Here is a 14,780-nt window from a genome sequence, read left to right on the forward strand (position 1 = left end):
ATGCTGGTACCTACAGCCTAAAGTCCTCCTGCCTTGCGTAAAACAGGCTCAGCCTGGCACCGTGCATGCAAAGTTCTGCCCACCCATCCACCCTTCTCTTGGCTGGTGCACAGGAGGGAATCACCCAAGTATCAGAAAAGGAGAGCCAACTCTCTTAGCATTCTCCACGTGAAAGAAAGAAAAAAAACTGCCCCAGAGGCTTTTTCCAGGTCTCAAACTAAATTAAAGGTGACAGGTACCTGATTTCTTTCTTTTCTTTTTTTTAAAGAGAAACCTGCTCTTTACGATGATGCTGAAAGTAAAAGCTGCATTAAGGAGCGAAGGGGGTTTGCATAAATGAGGCGTCCCAAACTATCTCTTCTACGCAGGTAATCCTCAAGTTGCGACCCCAAAATTTCTGCTGCTAAGCAAGGGAGTTGTTAAGTGACTTTTGCCCCATTGTTCTCTTGCCACAATTGTCAAGTGAACCACTTCAGTTGTTAAGTTAGTAACAGGGTTGTTAAGTGAAACTGGCTTCCCCGCTGACTTTGCTTATCAGAAAATCGCAAAAAGGGAATCACATAATTCTGGGACATTGTGGTTGTGGCCCGACAGCCGACAGCAGAGCTGGAGGCAGACTCGGAGAGTGAGGAGGTTGGGGAGGAACATGGGCCAGTCCTGGAGTCTGGGGAAGGCTCTGACGAGGGCTCTGCGTCGGAGGCAGAGATGGGGCCAGGACCGTCCGACAGTTATCAGTTCCCTTCGGCGTCGGAGATCAGTGAGGCAGAAGAACAGCTGGAGCCCGTTCCCAGTGCGTGCATTCACAGAGCTGCCAGAAGAAGGGAACAGCTAAGGAACAAGGGCCGACTTGGGAGTAAAGTCACAGGTGGACGGTGAAGGGCCCCTCCCATAGGGAAAAAAGAGGAGCGAAAGGGGAATAGGGTTTTGCAGGAGACAATTAGTTCATTCTGGCATGCTTGCCAAGGATTGTGGGTCTGAAAGATATTGGCCTGGCCACTGTCCAAGCCTGATAAAGGTCTGTAATTGGGAACTATCTTGAAAGACTGTTGGGAGAGGAAATTCATCGTAAATTAAATAAAAGGGGTTCATCGGGATGAGGACTAGGCTTCATGCTGTCGGGGAAGCCTAGGTCAGAACAATTGCTACCGTCTTAAAGATGAACCAATGGCCAAGCAACCGAAATTTGATCACATGACCGCAGGGATGCAACGGTCTCGTAAAACCATAGTAAATCATATTTTTCACTGTCGTTAAACAAAAGTCTGAGAGTCAAGGACTATCTGTGCTCGCACAGACACTCCAAAAAATCTCTTCCTGCACCCAGAAGTTTTTTTCCCCCAGCCTGTAAGCTGAATGGAGAGCAATCCTGATGAAGAGACTTTTCCAAAGAGCAGCTTCAGTTCCATTTTGTACAATATTCCAGCAGGTGCAAAGCAAACCTTCCAGATGTCTAATTGCCATGCAAGGCAGTTTGGGCCTCGGTTTGGAAGAAAGGGACTTAAGTGCACAGCTCCACTGCATGACTGGGGTTACGATCAGAAGCTGCCTCCTTCAAAGGTAAGACTTGGGAATCTAGATCAGGGGTCCCAAACTCCCGGTCCATGGATCGGTATTGGTCCGTGGCATGCGAGAAACCGGTCCGTGCAAACAAGCGAAGCCCCATTCGTGGGGTGCAGGCAGCATGCAAAACCATGCTCCCTCCAGTTCACAGACAAACCTCTCTCCCAGGAACCGTTTCCTGGTGCCCAAAAAGTTGGGGGTCACGGGTCTAGATCATGCCAGAGGTCACCAATTTCCTATTGCGAGATCCCTTCCTTCGTCCGAAATCAGAACGAGCTGCCTCAGCAAAGAGCAGATTCATCAGATTCATGAAAGGTGTTCCACCAGATCTACCAGATTCATGAAAGGTGTTGGACAGGGAGCCTCAACTTACAATCGTTCATTTCAATTCAAAGTTACAATGGCTCTGGGGGGGAAAAATGACCTAGACCTGGTCCTCACACTTACAACTGTTACAGCAATGCCATGGTCACATTGGAATCCACCTGATTCAGTTCCAAGTGGGGAGAAAGACACTGGAAACATGGAGGCTGATTGGAAAGACGGTTTAATGATGAAGCAGAACCACCTGGGTTTGAGGTCCTGGGAAGCTGACCACATGGAGTTGAGAGTAGGGGGTTATTTATACTTTCTCTTGGGCTTTGCACTTGAGCTTCCTATTCCTGTGCAAGAGCATGTATTCTATGGGCTGCTGTCAAGACCCCCATGGGGCCATCTACAAATCCTAGGAGTTTGTCTGAGCTAAGCTTGGTTGAAGTTCGGCTGATGCAATGAAGGATCTTTTGGGGCAATTCCTATTGTGACTGAGGGCTAATCCTATCTTTGTTCAGACCTTGCTGCAGGGATTTTTTGCCTATGAATAGAGCTACCTCTCTCTTAAAGTGCTGGCATCCGCTGTGGGCTATTAAGGAAGGCGGGGGCTGCTTTCCAAGCGCATGTTTCTCCATTTCTCAAACAGGGAAATATAATATTCTGCCTTTTTAATATTTCTCAAAATATTTCATTCTTTTAGGAGAGGGGTTGGTGCTGACTTTCCACAGTCGCATGATCAAAATTTGGATGCTTGGCAACTGGCATGTTATTTACAGTGGTTGAGGCACCCCGGGGTCATATGATCACCTTTTGCAATCTTCCTGGCCAGCTTCAGCCAAGCAAAGTCAGTGGGGAGGGGGGACTGGACTTGCTGAAGAATTGCATGATCCACTTAATGGCTGCCAGGATTCATTTAACAACCATGACAAGTAGGATGTAAAATTCGGCAAGACTCCCTTAGCAACCGGCTTGTGGAAAGCCTATTCCCAAAGGACCTCCAGCCAACCTAAGTTATGGGCCCAGCCCGGCCATCAGTTTTCTATTTCCAGTTTTCACCTCCCATTTTAACATCAAGTTCCCATCCTCCATCTCTCCGAAACAAAGGCAGATGCACCATAACAAAGGGCTATCTTCCCCTCCGCTATACCCCGCATCCTCTGAGACTTAGCAGGGTGCAAACAAACCCGCTTTCTGCTCCCTGCAAATCAACCCTTCCTAGCACACATACAGATACGCACAAAAACCAATCAAGGAACAAGAACCACACGCATAAAGAAATTGCCATTTGAAGCTAAAATCCTCCGTGATTGCCAAATTGCAGATCGCTCTTTTGAATTCGCCATCTGCAACTGGCAGTGTGCTTTTTTTCTTCTTCTTCTTCTTCTTCTTCTTTCCCCCCCAAAAAAACTGGGAAGAAAATGTCACTCTTCGTGCTTTTTCCAAGGCAAGTTGTCTTTGTGTGCTTTCAAAGGGATAGCGAAATCAGTGTTTTTTCCATCTGAGCAACTTAAAAGATGTCTGGACTTCAGCTTCTAGAATGCAGCAAAAAGCTGGCTGGGGAATTCTGGGAGCTGAAGTCCAGACATCTTAAAAAGTTGTCCAACTTGAGAAACGTTGTCCTAAGTCATCGGTTAGGACATCATTTAAAAATTGCCACAATAACCGCCAAACACTCCTTCTTCACACACACAATCAAGCCGCGTGAGCATTTCATGGCCTTCTGCTATGGAATGACAACATTCCAGACACCATGTTCAACCACCAATGAATGCAATTTTTCAAGACGACAAGTTGGAGGGATGACATTAAAAGAGGGGGAAAAAACCCCAACCAGATCAATCTTTTCAAGGCATAGAGGGAACCGCATGGTCAAAGCTCATTCTGTCTTCCCTGGGATTCTGCAAAATGTGGAAATTTAGGGAACTTTGCTTCCAGGTGTACTACAGATGCTCTGTTTTTCTCTTGGTTCCTCTTTTAAAAAAAAGCAAAAACCTTTCACCTGCTTAAAAGAGGGATCTGTAAGCCCAAGGTAACCTACATTCCCCTCCTTCCAACATGGATTTGTTATTGTTTGTTGTTTTTAACCGTTTCGTCAAGTCCGACTCTTGGGTGACTGTATAGGCAAGTACTCTCCATGCCACCCTGGCAAGCACAGATTCTTTCAACGGTTGTATGTTCAACTTTGCATCCGATTTGATGTTCTCAAGCCAGCATGGTCTTTGCCTGCCCCTTCTTCTCGTTCCACTAACCATTCCTAGCATCATTGCCAATGAATTTGTGCATTGCATAACATGGCCTAACTAAGTGAGACACAGCCTTATGATTTCGGCTTCCAGCAATGTAGAACAGAAAATAACAGAGTTGGAAGGGACCTTGGAGGTCTTCTAGTCCAACCCTTGCTCAAGCAGGAGACCTGACACCATTGCAGACAAATGGTTGTCCAAGTTCTTCTTAGAAGTCTCCAGTGATGGAGCACATTCAACTTCTGAAGGCAAGCCTTTCCATCGGTTAATTGTTCTCAAAGTTAGGAAATTTCTCCTTAGTTCTAAGTTGCTTCTCCCCTTGTTTATTTTCCATCCATTGTTGTTGTTTTTTTGTCTTGCCTTCAGGTGCCTTGGAGAATAGATTGACCCCCCTCTTCTTTGTGGCAGCCCCCTAAATATTGGGACACTATCATATACCTTCTTTTATGTCATTTAACACTTCTCTGTTAGTTACTCTGGCTGTCCATGGTACATGCAGTAATGTACCCCAGCAACCACAGTTCAAAGGCGTCAATTCTCCTCCCATCCGATTTGTTATTATCAATATAATAAAGGCAATACAAAAGTGAGGGAAGAGCAGGCCTTGCATTCTCCAGGGCACCTTTTTACACTCGACATTTTCCAATCTAGCGCCAGATTCCAGCTCTCACAAAAGTTAGCCTAGTGGAAAATCTGTTTCTCTTCTACCAAGTATTCCACCCTTGCAATTACCCAAAAGAGCAAGGGCAAGTAGGATGAAAGGGGGAAAACACTTGCTGCATTCTAGTCATTTATTTTATGCATTAAAAAAAAAAAAAGATCTCGCAACAATTAATTCTGGCATCAAACAAAAGGAAGTGTTTTGTAAGCACATTTGCATAAAAAGGGCTCAGTTACTGTCTCCCCCCCCCTTCCTTTTTTGCAGGACCCTGTGGTTTTCTCTTACTTACACACACACACACACACAGAAAGAGAGAGTGTGTTCTCTTTGGATACAGACCTGGGAGTGTGCTCCCACAGTGGGGGGTCTCATGCTCGGCTGGGTGTCCTAATGTGCATATTAATGAGCAATTACAGGGGGGGAAGGAAGGAGACCAACTCTTCCTTTTCAACAGTAGCCAAACTGCAAACTCTATACAATGCTCCATGGAGGTTCTCCATTTCACAGGTATGTTCTTAATCCCAGCCCTTTTTAAAGAGTTTCGGCTGCTCCTTGGCAGGGGAAAGGAAAGTCTTCAAAATGTGGATCACTGTTCATTTTAAGGAACTTCAGCTGCTACCCAAGGTCCTTTATGTCAGAGTTACTGGCCCTTCTACCAGAAGCTCATAAATCTATACAGAACATACGAGATGCTCTGTTGTTTCTTTTTTCTCTTCTCAAGGCTATGTAAAAATAATAATAATAACAGCTGTCTTATTTCTGCTTTTCTAGAAAGTCTTTTATTCTGAAAATATTCAGCTGACAAGCCTGGTTGCCAGAGAACTTTCATTTTCAGTGTTGATTGCCAGGAAGGAAGGGAGGGAGGGAGGGAGGGAGGGAGGGAGGGAGGGAGGGAGGGAGGGAGGGAGGGAGGGAGGAAGGAAAGAAGGAAGGAAGGAAGGAAGGAAGGAAGGAAGGAAGGGGTGTGGAAGGAAGGAGTGAGGGAGGAAAGGGAGGGAGGGAGTGTAGAAGGAAGGAAGGAAGGAAGGAAGGAAGGAAGGAAGGAAGGAAGGAAGGAAGGAAGGAAGGAAGGAAGGAAGGAAGGAAGGAAGGAAGGAGAGAGGGGGTGTGGAAGGAAGGAGTGAGGGAGGAAAGGGAGGGAGTGTAGAAGGAAGGAAGGAAGGAAGGAAGGAAGGAAGGAAGGAAGGAAGGAAGGAAGGAAGGAAGGAAACCCAACAGACTAGGTCACTTGCTTTGCAAATAGAAATGGAAATGCCAAACACAGCACTTTTAAGCATGTGCAGAATGTCTTATTCTGATAAGCATATGCCTCTTTTTCTACAGAGAGAATGGCTTCCGTCAATGGAGGACTTTGGGCCAATCACCAGGAGACAGTGAGTTCTAGTCCCACCTTAAATGAAAGAGTCAGCTGGGGGACTTTGGGCCACTCCCCTCTCTCTCAGCCCAACCCACCTCCCAGGGTTGTTGTTGTGGGGAACATGGGAGGAGGGAAGGAGTATTACGTATGTTTAAAAACATCTAATGAGCCTACAAGCCCCAAGGCCTTGGACAAACCCCAGGACGCTAGCCCTGTCCTTCCAAACTCGAGAATTGCAAGAGCCTCTAATTAATTAACCCATCCAAAGGCTGCTTTGAAGACAATTTCCTGTCATACCTCTGGTCCCGGTGGCTGCCCCACACCCTTAATTCCAGTTCTGCGGCCTGAAGGGTGTGTAAAGTAGGGAAGGGAAGGAGCAGTGGAGAAAGAGGAGGGGCAGAAAAACACACCCTCCTCTCCCTGACCTAGAAAGTAGATTTAGTCCAGCTATTGATTAAAGCAGAATGCAATTACCCAGTTCAGGGACCTGCTGCCTCTGATAAGGAACAGAAGAGAGTTCGTTGCAAAGTCACAAAATTAAAGTCAAGACCAGTTCCCATTTTCTTTGCAACCAGATCCTCGCCCCCTCCTCTCTTCCCCGTATCACAGGCACTTTCTGCTATCACTTCCCCCGCTGGCTGAGCATTACTCCCTCTTGCACGAGCCCATCTAACACTGGCCATATCTCCCATCTCAGTTGAACAAACCCTTTCATTTCGCAGCCAGAGCTTCTGCCTTTCAAATGCCCTTCTCTGCTTCAAAACTTGTGGGTTTCTCTTTCTCTCGCTCTCTTTCTCTCGCTCTCTCCGTCCCTCCCCCCTCTCTCTTTCTTTCCCTCCCTCCCTCTCTCTCTCTCTCTCTTCCAGTTGCTAAATCTTCTGTCCCTGTTATTTTATTTTATTTTTTTAAAACCAAGCAATGGGAGACACAGGGAACATCCAACAGTTTTATTTTGAGCGACTCATGCATGTACAGCATTCACACTTTTTTTTCTCTGCTGCTTTTCCAGCCCAAAAGAAAAAGAAAAACGCCAAGCCTGAAGCACTAGCTTACAATAAATAAATAATTGGGCTTTTAGGTCTGCCCTGATGATGATAAACGGCATCAACAAAAGCGGAATTGAAAATCTGGTTGAAATTGAACTCAAAATCTGCCAGGTTGCTTTATCCTGGGGAACAGAATAACTGAAAAGACTATATTTGAAAAGAAAAGAAAGAAAAAAAACAACGAAGGCTTTTCTCAGTCCATCAGCAATTTTGGATGGTTTCTCCCAAACAGCTTGCCCTGTAACAGTTCACATTTTCTGAAGACAAGCTTCCAGGGATCGGATACGCTTTAACAGGCTTGTCCCAAAATTAATAAAATGCACACGTATCTTTAACAAGAACGTTTTACATTTTGAAGTTCCTTTTCCTAAAGATGTATTTCATCATAAAACCCAGGTCACATACTAGGAAATGACGCACGAAGAGTTCTGCAAAAATACCAATTTTTAAATACTTGCTATTAAGCAAAGTTGGACTTAACATTTAAATGTATTAGAACACCTCCAAGGTCCCTTCCAACTCTATTCTATATATATATATATTTATATATATATATTTATATATATATATTTATATATATATATTTATATATTTTAATGTCTTGGCCCTCCCAGCTGAAGAGCAAGCCAGACTAGCCCAGAAGCCCCCTTTCACCGTCTCTGCCCATTTTATTATGGTGATGAAATAAACCAATTACCTAAGCTGAAAAGTACCTAACCAGCTGATAGACGATGGGTAGGAGAACATGTAAAGGTCACCCGCAGACGCTCGCAAACACGGAACTCGACTTCAAGCCCCATTTGCCTCCTGCCACACGCAATTTCTCGTCCGAGCCATTCGCCGGCCTGCCTTATAATTGCATCCTTGAGTGGTGAAGGACAAGAGAGGTGGATGGCTTCGCAAGAAAAAAAAAAAGATCACAGCGAGAGAAACGGCCTGGAAGACTTGCACACCTGGGAGAAAGACTGCAGGCTTCCACCAGGCTGCACTTGCCTGGGAACTTCTGCCCGGAACAAAAGCTGACCTCGCCAAAGAGAAAGCGGATCCATCGATGGATTGATTGATTGAGAGGCCAGCCACTTACAAAGTAAAAGTTCAGCGCTCTTCTGGTAAAGCTGGGGTTTCTGACCTTTACTATGAGTTTCCCACCCACCGCAAGATGGTAGGTTAAAAAAAAGGGCCTTTTTCTGGCTCAGCTCAGACCCTCCACAAGGCCATTAAACCGAAACACTGGAATCAAAGGGACACTTAAGTCCTTGTACTTAAATTCAAATCGACCAGGCTGCTCCTGGATATCAAAATGTTTTTTTTTTCCTACTTGTCTTCTTTCTTTTTTTTTCTTTTTCTCCCCCACCCCCCCCAAAAAAATCTTACTTTCCCGGGGCTTTGTTCTCTCTTCCCGTCAAACCCAGCCACCCCCCCTTCCCCGGGGTTGCTGCATCAGATGGGAATTGATACCCAGGATGGTGGGGGACGGTGGGGGGGGGGAAGGTGTGTGATTTGGAAACGCCATTTTTCCCTTGTACAATTCTCCCCGTTAATCAGAGCCACGTCCAAGGAAGGTCGTTGTGGGGGAGACAGAGAGAAGGGGGTTCAGCGGTCAAGCCACCACATGGCCTTGCAGGGAAGGGGGGGAAGGAAGGAAAAAATGGGACAAAGGGGGCCGGCTTGGGAATGGATGGGAATTGAGGCTGGACGCCTTCACAGGATATATTTTTTCCCCTTCTATGGGAGGGGGGAAGGGAACTCGTGGCAGGCACCCGGTTGCTGCTGTTGGGAGAGAAGAATGAGGGCAAAAGGGAAAAAAAGGGGGGTGGAGGGAGAGAAAGAGAGAAGGGGGGTAGAAGAGAGATGATGTAGCTATTTAGCTGCCTTTTTTTTTTTATTTTAGCCCCACGATCCATTTGAGCGGAGCCGGATGCAAAATAATAATAATAATATACAATATAAAATAAAAGCACAATTTAGACGCCAACAAAAGGAAGCGACCACCAAACAAGCAACCCTCCTTCCCCCCACAACTGGAATCCCAGAGCAGCATCCGAGTTGAAACGGATGGGGGGGAATAAAAATCGGTGGGGGGCTTCAGAAATTGTGAGGTTTTCACACAGAGAGAGAGACACATACACACTTCTACTCCGCAATAGGCGCAAGCAAGCACGGAATCCAGACCTGTGTGTCGTCCCCCCCCGCTTTCCCCGCTCCCCAAAATCTAATTTTAGGAGTTGAAAGGAAGGAACGACCTCTTGGAGGGGGCTGGAGGGGGCTTCCAAGGCAACCCCCCCTCCCCTCTATCGGGCAGAGAATAGGGGGGGGGAAGGGACCCCCCGAAGCCATCCACGCGTGGCTCGCCGAAGTGGGAACGGGACACCCCGTGCGAGCGCACCCCACCACACACACACACACACACACACACACACACACAGAGAGCCACGCTGGTCCGTCTTAACAAAAGCCTCGCCGGGCGGCTGAGCGCAGCGCGGCCCCTGCAGCGCGCCCCGGCCAAGCGAGCGAGCGAGCGAGCGCTCGGTCATTGTTCGCTTCCCGCTCGGCCCCCTTCCAGCCCCACGAGGCCCTTCGCTGCTGCAACCGTCTTCGGGGAGGAGGGGGGGAACCGTTAGGGTCAGCCCGATGCGGGGAGAAAGAAGGGGCGACGGGGAGGGGAGCGCCCGATCCTCGGCTCCCGGGAGGAGGGCACGCCGGGTCCAGCTGCGGTTCCCTTGCCCGGCTGGGTCTTTCGGCTCGGCTCTGCCCCGCTTCCCGGTCTCCTCGTCCTCCTCCTCCCCGGCTTCCCGCAAGGAGCGCCGGTTTCGCGGTTAGAGGACACAAGCGGGCGAGGTTGGAAGGGAAGCCACCCGGGGAGGAGGCGAGGCAGGGCGAGAGACGGAGCCGCCTCCGCCGCCTCCGCCGCCTCAGCGCTTACCTCGGCCCGCCAGGCACAGCAGCAAAATCCCCGCCGCGGCCGCCAAAGGCGAGTGCCTGCAGCTCCGCGCCGACCGCATCCTGCCGCGCTCCCTTCTGCCGCCTCGCGCTCCCCTCTCGCCGGCTCCGCACCTGCACTCCGGCTCCGCCGGCGTTAATCTATGCTAATGAGATGCGAGCGGGGGACCGGGAGGGGGCGGGGCCTGCCGAAAGAAGGGGAGGCAACTGTTTACAACTCCCATGCGGGAGAGGGAGGGCGGGGAGGGGTGGGGGAGAGGGAGGGCCGAAGGGAGGGGCTGGAAAGGGAGCGGGGAGGCGGGCGCTTTCCAACCCCTCCCCCCACTTTCGGAGGGGGAGGAGGGGCTCCACCGGGATTGGCACCCAGCCTGACTAATGCTGGGAAGTTTGGGAAGGGTGGGAGGGGCTTTTTAAAAAATTATTATTATTATTATTATTATTATTATTATTATTATTATTATTATTATTATTATTATTATTATTATTATTATTATTATTATTATTATTATTATTTATTTTATTTTATTTTATTTTATTTTATTTATTTTTTTCTACATTGTTATCTGTAAGCCTCCTAGAGTCTCTGTGAGCCAGGGCTGTATACATTATCTAAAATAATAATAAATAAATAAATAATGTGTATCTATCAATTTGATATATATATATTATTATTCAGCTTTGTTCAGGTATTACATATATATTATTCAGCTTTGTTCGGGTATTTTCCCATTATACTTGTGCTTTTAAAGTTGTAGAATCTCATCTGCCATCATCAGGCTTCTGTATTGTGTTCCTCTGTGAGTCAGACAAAACAATTGTAAAACCCTTACTCTTAATCTTACACGGGAAAAGACCCAAACACACCTAGACCTACATACATACATACATACATACATACATACATACATATATATATATATAAAATTATATATATATAAAATTCTTATCATATATATAATATATATATATAATAAATTATGTATTTATATAATTTATTGCATGCACAAATGTTTTAATATATTTTTAAAATATTTATATTTTTAATATGTATTTATTTATTGATGAATGCATAAACTTTTTTCCCTTTTTTAGAAAAATTGAAAATCGTTTTGGTGATGAGTCGCAACAGCTCCGGTCAGGGCTATTCCCCCAAATCGCTATCAATCCTTAAATCAGCCTAAAAAGAGCAATCTTTTTAAAAATAAATAAATCGCAGGTACGGTTTGCTGTTATTGTTGCTATTGTTTTTATTATTATTATCTACCATGCCCGGTATGTCACTGAAATTAATATGTGTGTGCTCTGTTGGAGATTGCGGATCACAAGAAAGATGAGCAGTAAATTAAAGGTACATTAAGGGTGTTAAAAATGGTAAAATACGCACTGCAAAGCAGTACATATTTCACATGGCATAGAGGGAAAAATGCTCCTGGGAACCGTCTCAGAATTGCCAGACACGTAATTCTTGATGAGCTGTCTTTTTATTTTAAAAAAAAAACACCCGTTTTTCCTTGACAAAATGCAAAGCTAATGGCTTTTTCATTCACTCTCCCATCCTTGCTGTGTAACTAAGCATTAACAATGGGCTGGGCTCTATTTTTACACAGAGGAACTCCAGAAATGGCACATGAGTGTACACCTCTTCACAATCCATCAAGCTAATCTTGAAAGCAGAGTTATACTCTCCAGTCCCATTTTTCAATGAGGAAAAGTGATTCTCCCATTTCGTCGAATGCTTACTGGCTCCTGTGTGGGGACACATCCAGATTGTGTTAGAGAAAAGTTGTATAGATTGCCAGACCATATCTATTACTTTTCTTTTTAAAAATCAGCACTTCCCCCTGAAAAAGAAAAGTGAGAACAATGAAAATAGTCTTCCTTCTATATTGCCTCACTTTTATTGTTTTCCATTCCTTCTTAAATACATTTGCTTAAATGTGGATGCTATTCTGAATGCTGTTTGTTTCACATTCTTGCTGTGCAGAAGAGGGCTACGCTCTAACCTGGTTTACCCACTAAGCCACAATGTGTATTTTTGGGTTTTATATATTACTTTTTGCACACAGCCTTTGTCCTCGTGTCTTGTGCAAAGTTGCAAACTCAAGCATTTTCCACTTCAATTGTTGGTATTGCCTATTTTGCAGTTCCAGACAACCGTAACAAATTCAACAAACCATAATTTTAAAAACTTGAGTTATTTTAGTTTATGAAACCAGTTTGTTTAAATAAGAATAGGCAATCTCTAATTTTAGACTAGGATAGGATAGGAATTCTCTAGCTATTTTGCCACCTCAATAAACCCCAATAGTTAAAATTAGGGAAGATTCAAAATATCTGGAAGGTCTCAATTTAAAATAAATAATATAACTTTAAGTGAACTGCTGAATTCTTCTTGCTGGATGTGACTGGACAAAGTTTTGCTCGGGATGTTTTCATGCATATTCTCATAGAACAGTTTTCTCCAACTTTGGCCATTTTAAGATACATGGACTTCATCTCCCAGAATTTCCCAGCCAGCTGGCTGGGGAATTCTGGGAGATGAAGTCCATGTATCTTAAAAATGACCAAGAATGAGAATCTCTACCGTAGAAGGTTTGGATTTAGTGACCTCAGCAAATCTTTTAACTCTAGGCTTCTAGAGAAGGAGAGAGAATTTTCAGTTTGACAATATTCCCAAACTTTTTACCAAACTTTCCTTATATAAATAAATATAAATAAACTGCAGTCAATCAATCAGAATAGAGCTGGAAGGTCTTCTAGTCCAAGCAGGAGAACTATACCATTTCAGACAAGTGCCTATCCAGTCTTTTCTTAAAAACCTCCAATGTTGCAGAACCCAAAACTTCTGCAAGCAACTTATTCCACTGATTAATTGATATAAGATTAAAGAATAACAGAATGGAGCACTCAGAACTTCTGGTGGCAAGCTGTTCCACTGATTAATTGTCCTCACTGTTAGGAAGTCTCTCCTTAATTCTAGGTTGCTTCTCTCCTTGATGAGTTTCCATCCGTGGTTTCTTGTCCTGCCTTCAGTCGATCCTCTGGCACAAGAGACTCTGCCTATATGCCAGCCCGTCTATTTTCTTTTAATGCTCTCTTAACTGTCAAAGGCTAGGATTTTATTATTTTCGATCATTAGGCAAAAACATTTAATGCTTCCACAATAAAAGTTCTTCCTCATAGTTGTTAAACTGTTATTGCAGCTTTGAAGGAAGCTGGTTACGAGCTCCGGCACCATCCGTGAAAATACTACTTTTCTTCTGCAACAGGGGGTTAGATAGGCCTCAGGCAAGGTTATTGCATCTATGATTCCAAATAAAAGACACAGCGGAACCGTCCCTTGTACTTTTTCCTTAATCAGGCCCAGATCAGGGGCATCAAGTATATTTAGGAAGATCTAGAACAGTTACTTGGGGACGCGGTGGCTCGGTGGCCAAGAAGCTGAGCTTGTTGATCAGAAACTTGGCAGTTCAGCGGTTCGAATCCCTAGCGCCGCATAATGGAGTGAGCTCCCGTTACTTGTCCCAGCAGCTTCTGCCAACCTAGAAGTTCAAAAGCATGTAAAAATGCAAGTAGAAAAATAGGGACCACACTTTGGTAGGGAGGTAACAGCGTTCTGTACGCCTTCGAAGGCGTTTAGTCATGCAGGCCACATGACCACGGAGACGTCTTTGGACAGCACTGGCTCTTTGGCTTTGTAACAGAGATGAGCACTGCCCCCTAGAGATGGAAACGACTAGCACGTATGTGCAAGAGGAAACTTTACCTTTACCTTTAAAACAGTTAGTGGTATAAAGAAAATTTTAGGGCAGATGTGACTTTGATCAGTATCAGAATTAGTGTTTACCTAGGACTGGGATGTCAAACTCTATTTCATTGAGGGCCACATCAGGGTTTTGTTTGAACTTGGTGTGTGTGTGTGTGTGTGTGTGTGTGTGTTTGTGTGTAGGCATGGTCATGGTGGGTGTGGCCAGCTCGACGTCACTCGTGTCAGGCTTGTGGCTGGCTGGGGAATTCTGGGAGTTGAAGTCCATACCTCTTCAAGCCGCCAAGGTTGAGAAACCCTGCAGCTGTGAAAACAGGAGAATTGCTTGGATGGTAACTTTTGCGCCCTTCAGATGCTCAGCTGGAGGGAACATTGTGATCTAATGTCTGTTCCCAGCCATTGAAGATCACAGAAATAAAGATGATTCTACCGTCAGTTCTAATACTCCTGGAATGAATCGGGACTGGAAAAAAAACCATGCCATCTGGAGCTGCCTTCGCGAGATCAATGAGCCAAGTGAATGGAGGATTGCTAGAGGAAAATGCTCCCCATTCAATCCATGGAGGATTCCCATTACCAAATGCCAGGCCAGCTAATACCTTCACGTCTTCCAAGAAGCTAAGATTCAAACTTTGGCAAGCCGCCACATGTGAGTTCCCAAGTTGCAGGCAGCTAAAGATCTCTCCTTCTGCTTTCAAAAACTGACCTCACTGCAGTCGCCAAGGAGGGAACAAGAAGGCCAAAAGAAGCAGGTAACTCTTTGTTCTGCTGGCTCCCGCTCAGCCTGTACAATTTCTCAAAGAGAAGGAGCGGATAGAGCCATCAAACGTATTTTGTGTGTGCGTTCATTTAAGAACCACAACTAGCTGCAGAAAGAGAACTACGGGGTCGAAAG

The 14,780-nt window shown here is 45.4% G+C and overlaps 1 protein-coding gene across 1 annotated transcript in view; it reads right to left on the reverse strand.

The window, feature by feature from the left end:
- CADM4 (cell adhesion molecule 4) overlaps nt 1–10,260 on the reverse strand; it is a 162,466-nt gene extending 152,206 nt beyond the window's left edge. The window contains exon 1 of the mRNA XM_087971087.1: nt 10,103–10,260. Within this exon, the coding sequence (XP_087827213.1) occupies nt 10,103–10,181 (79 nt within the window). The 5' untranslated portion in view covers nt 10,182–10,260. The remainder of the gene's footprint in view (nt 1–10,102) is intronic.
- Between the last annotated feature and the right edge of the window lie 4,520 nt (nt 10,261–14,780).

Source organism: Notechis scutatus, chromosome 8 (assembly GCF_049901735.1).
Source record: "Notechis scutatus isolate UNSWTSFEM ecotype Mainland chromosome 8, rNotScu1.2, whole genome shotgun sequence".
NCBI lineage: Eukaryota > Metazoa > Chordata > Lepidosauria > Squamata > Elapidae > Notechis > Notechis scutatus.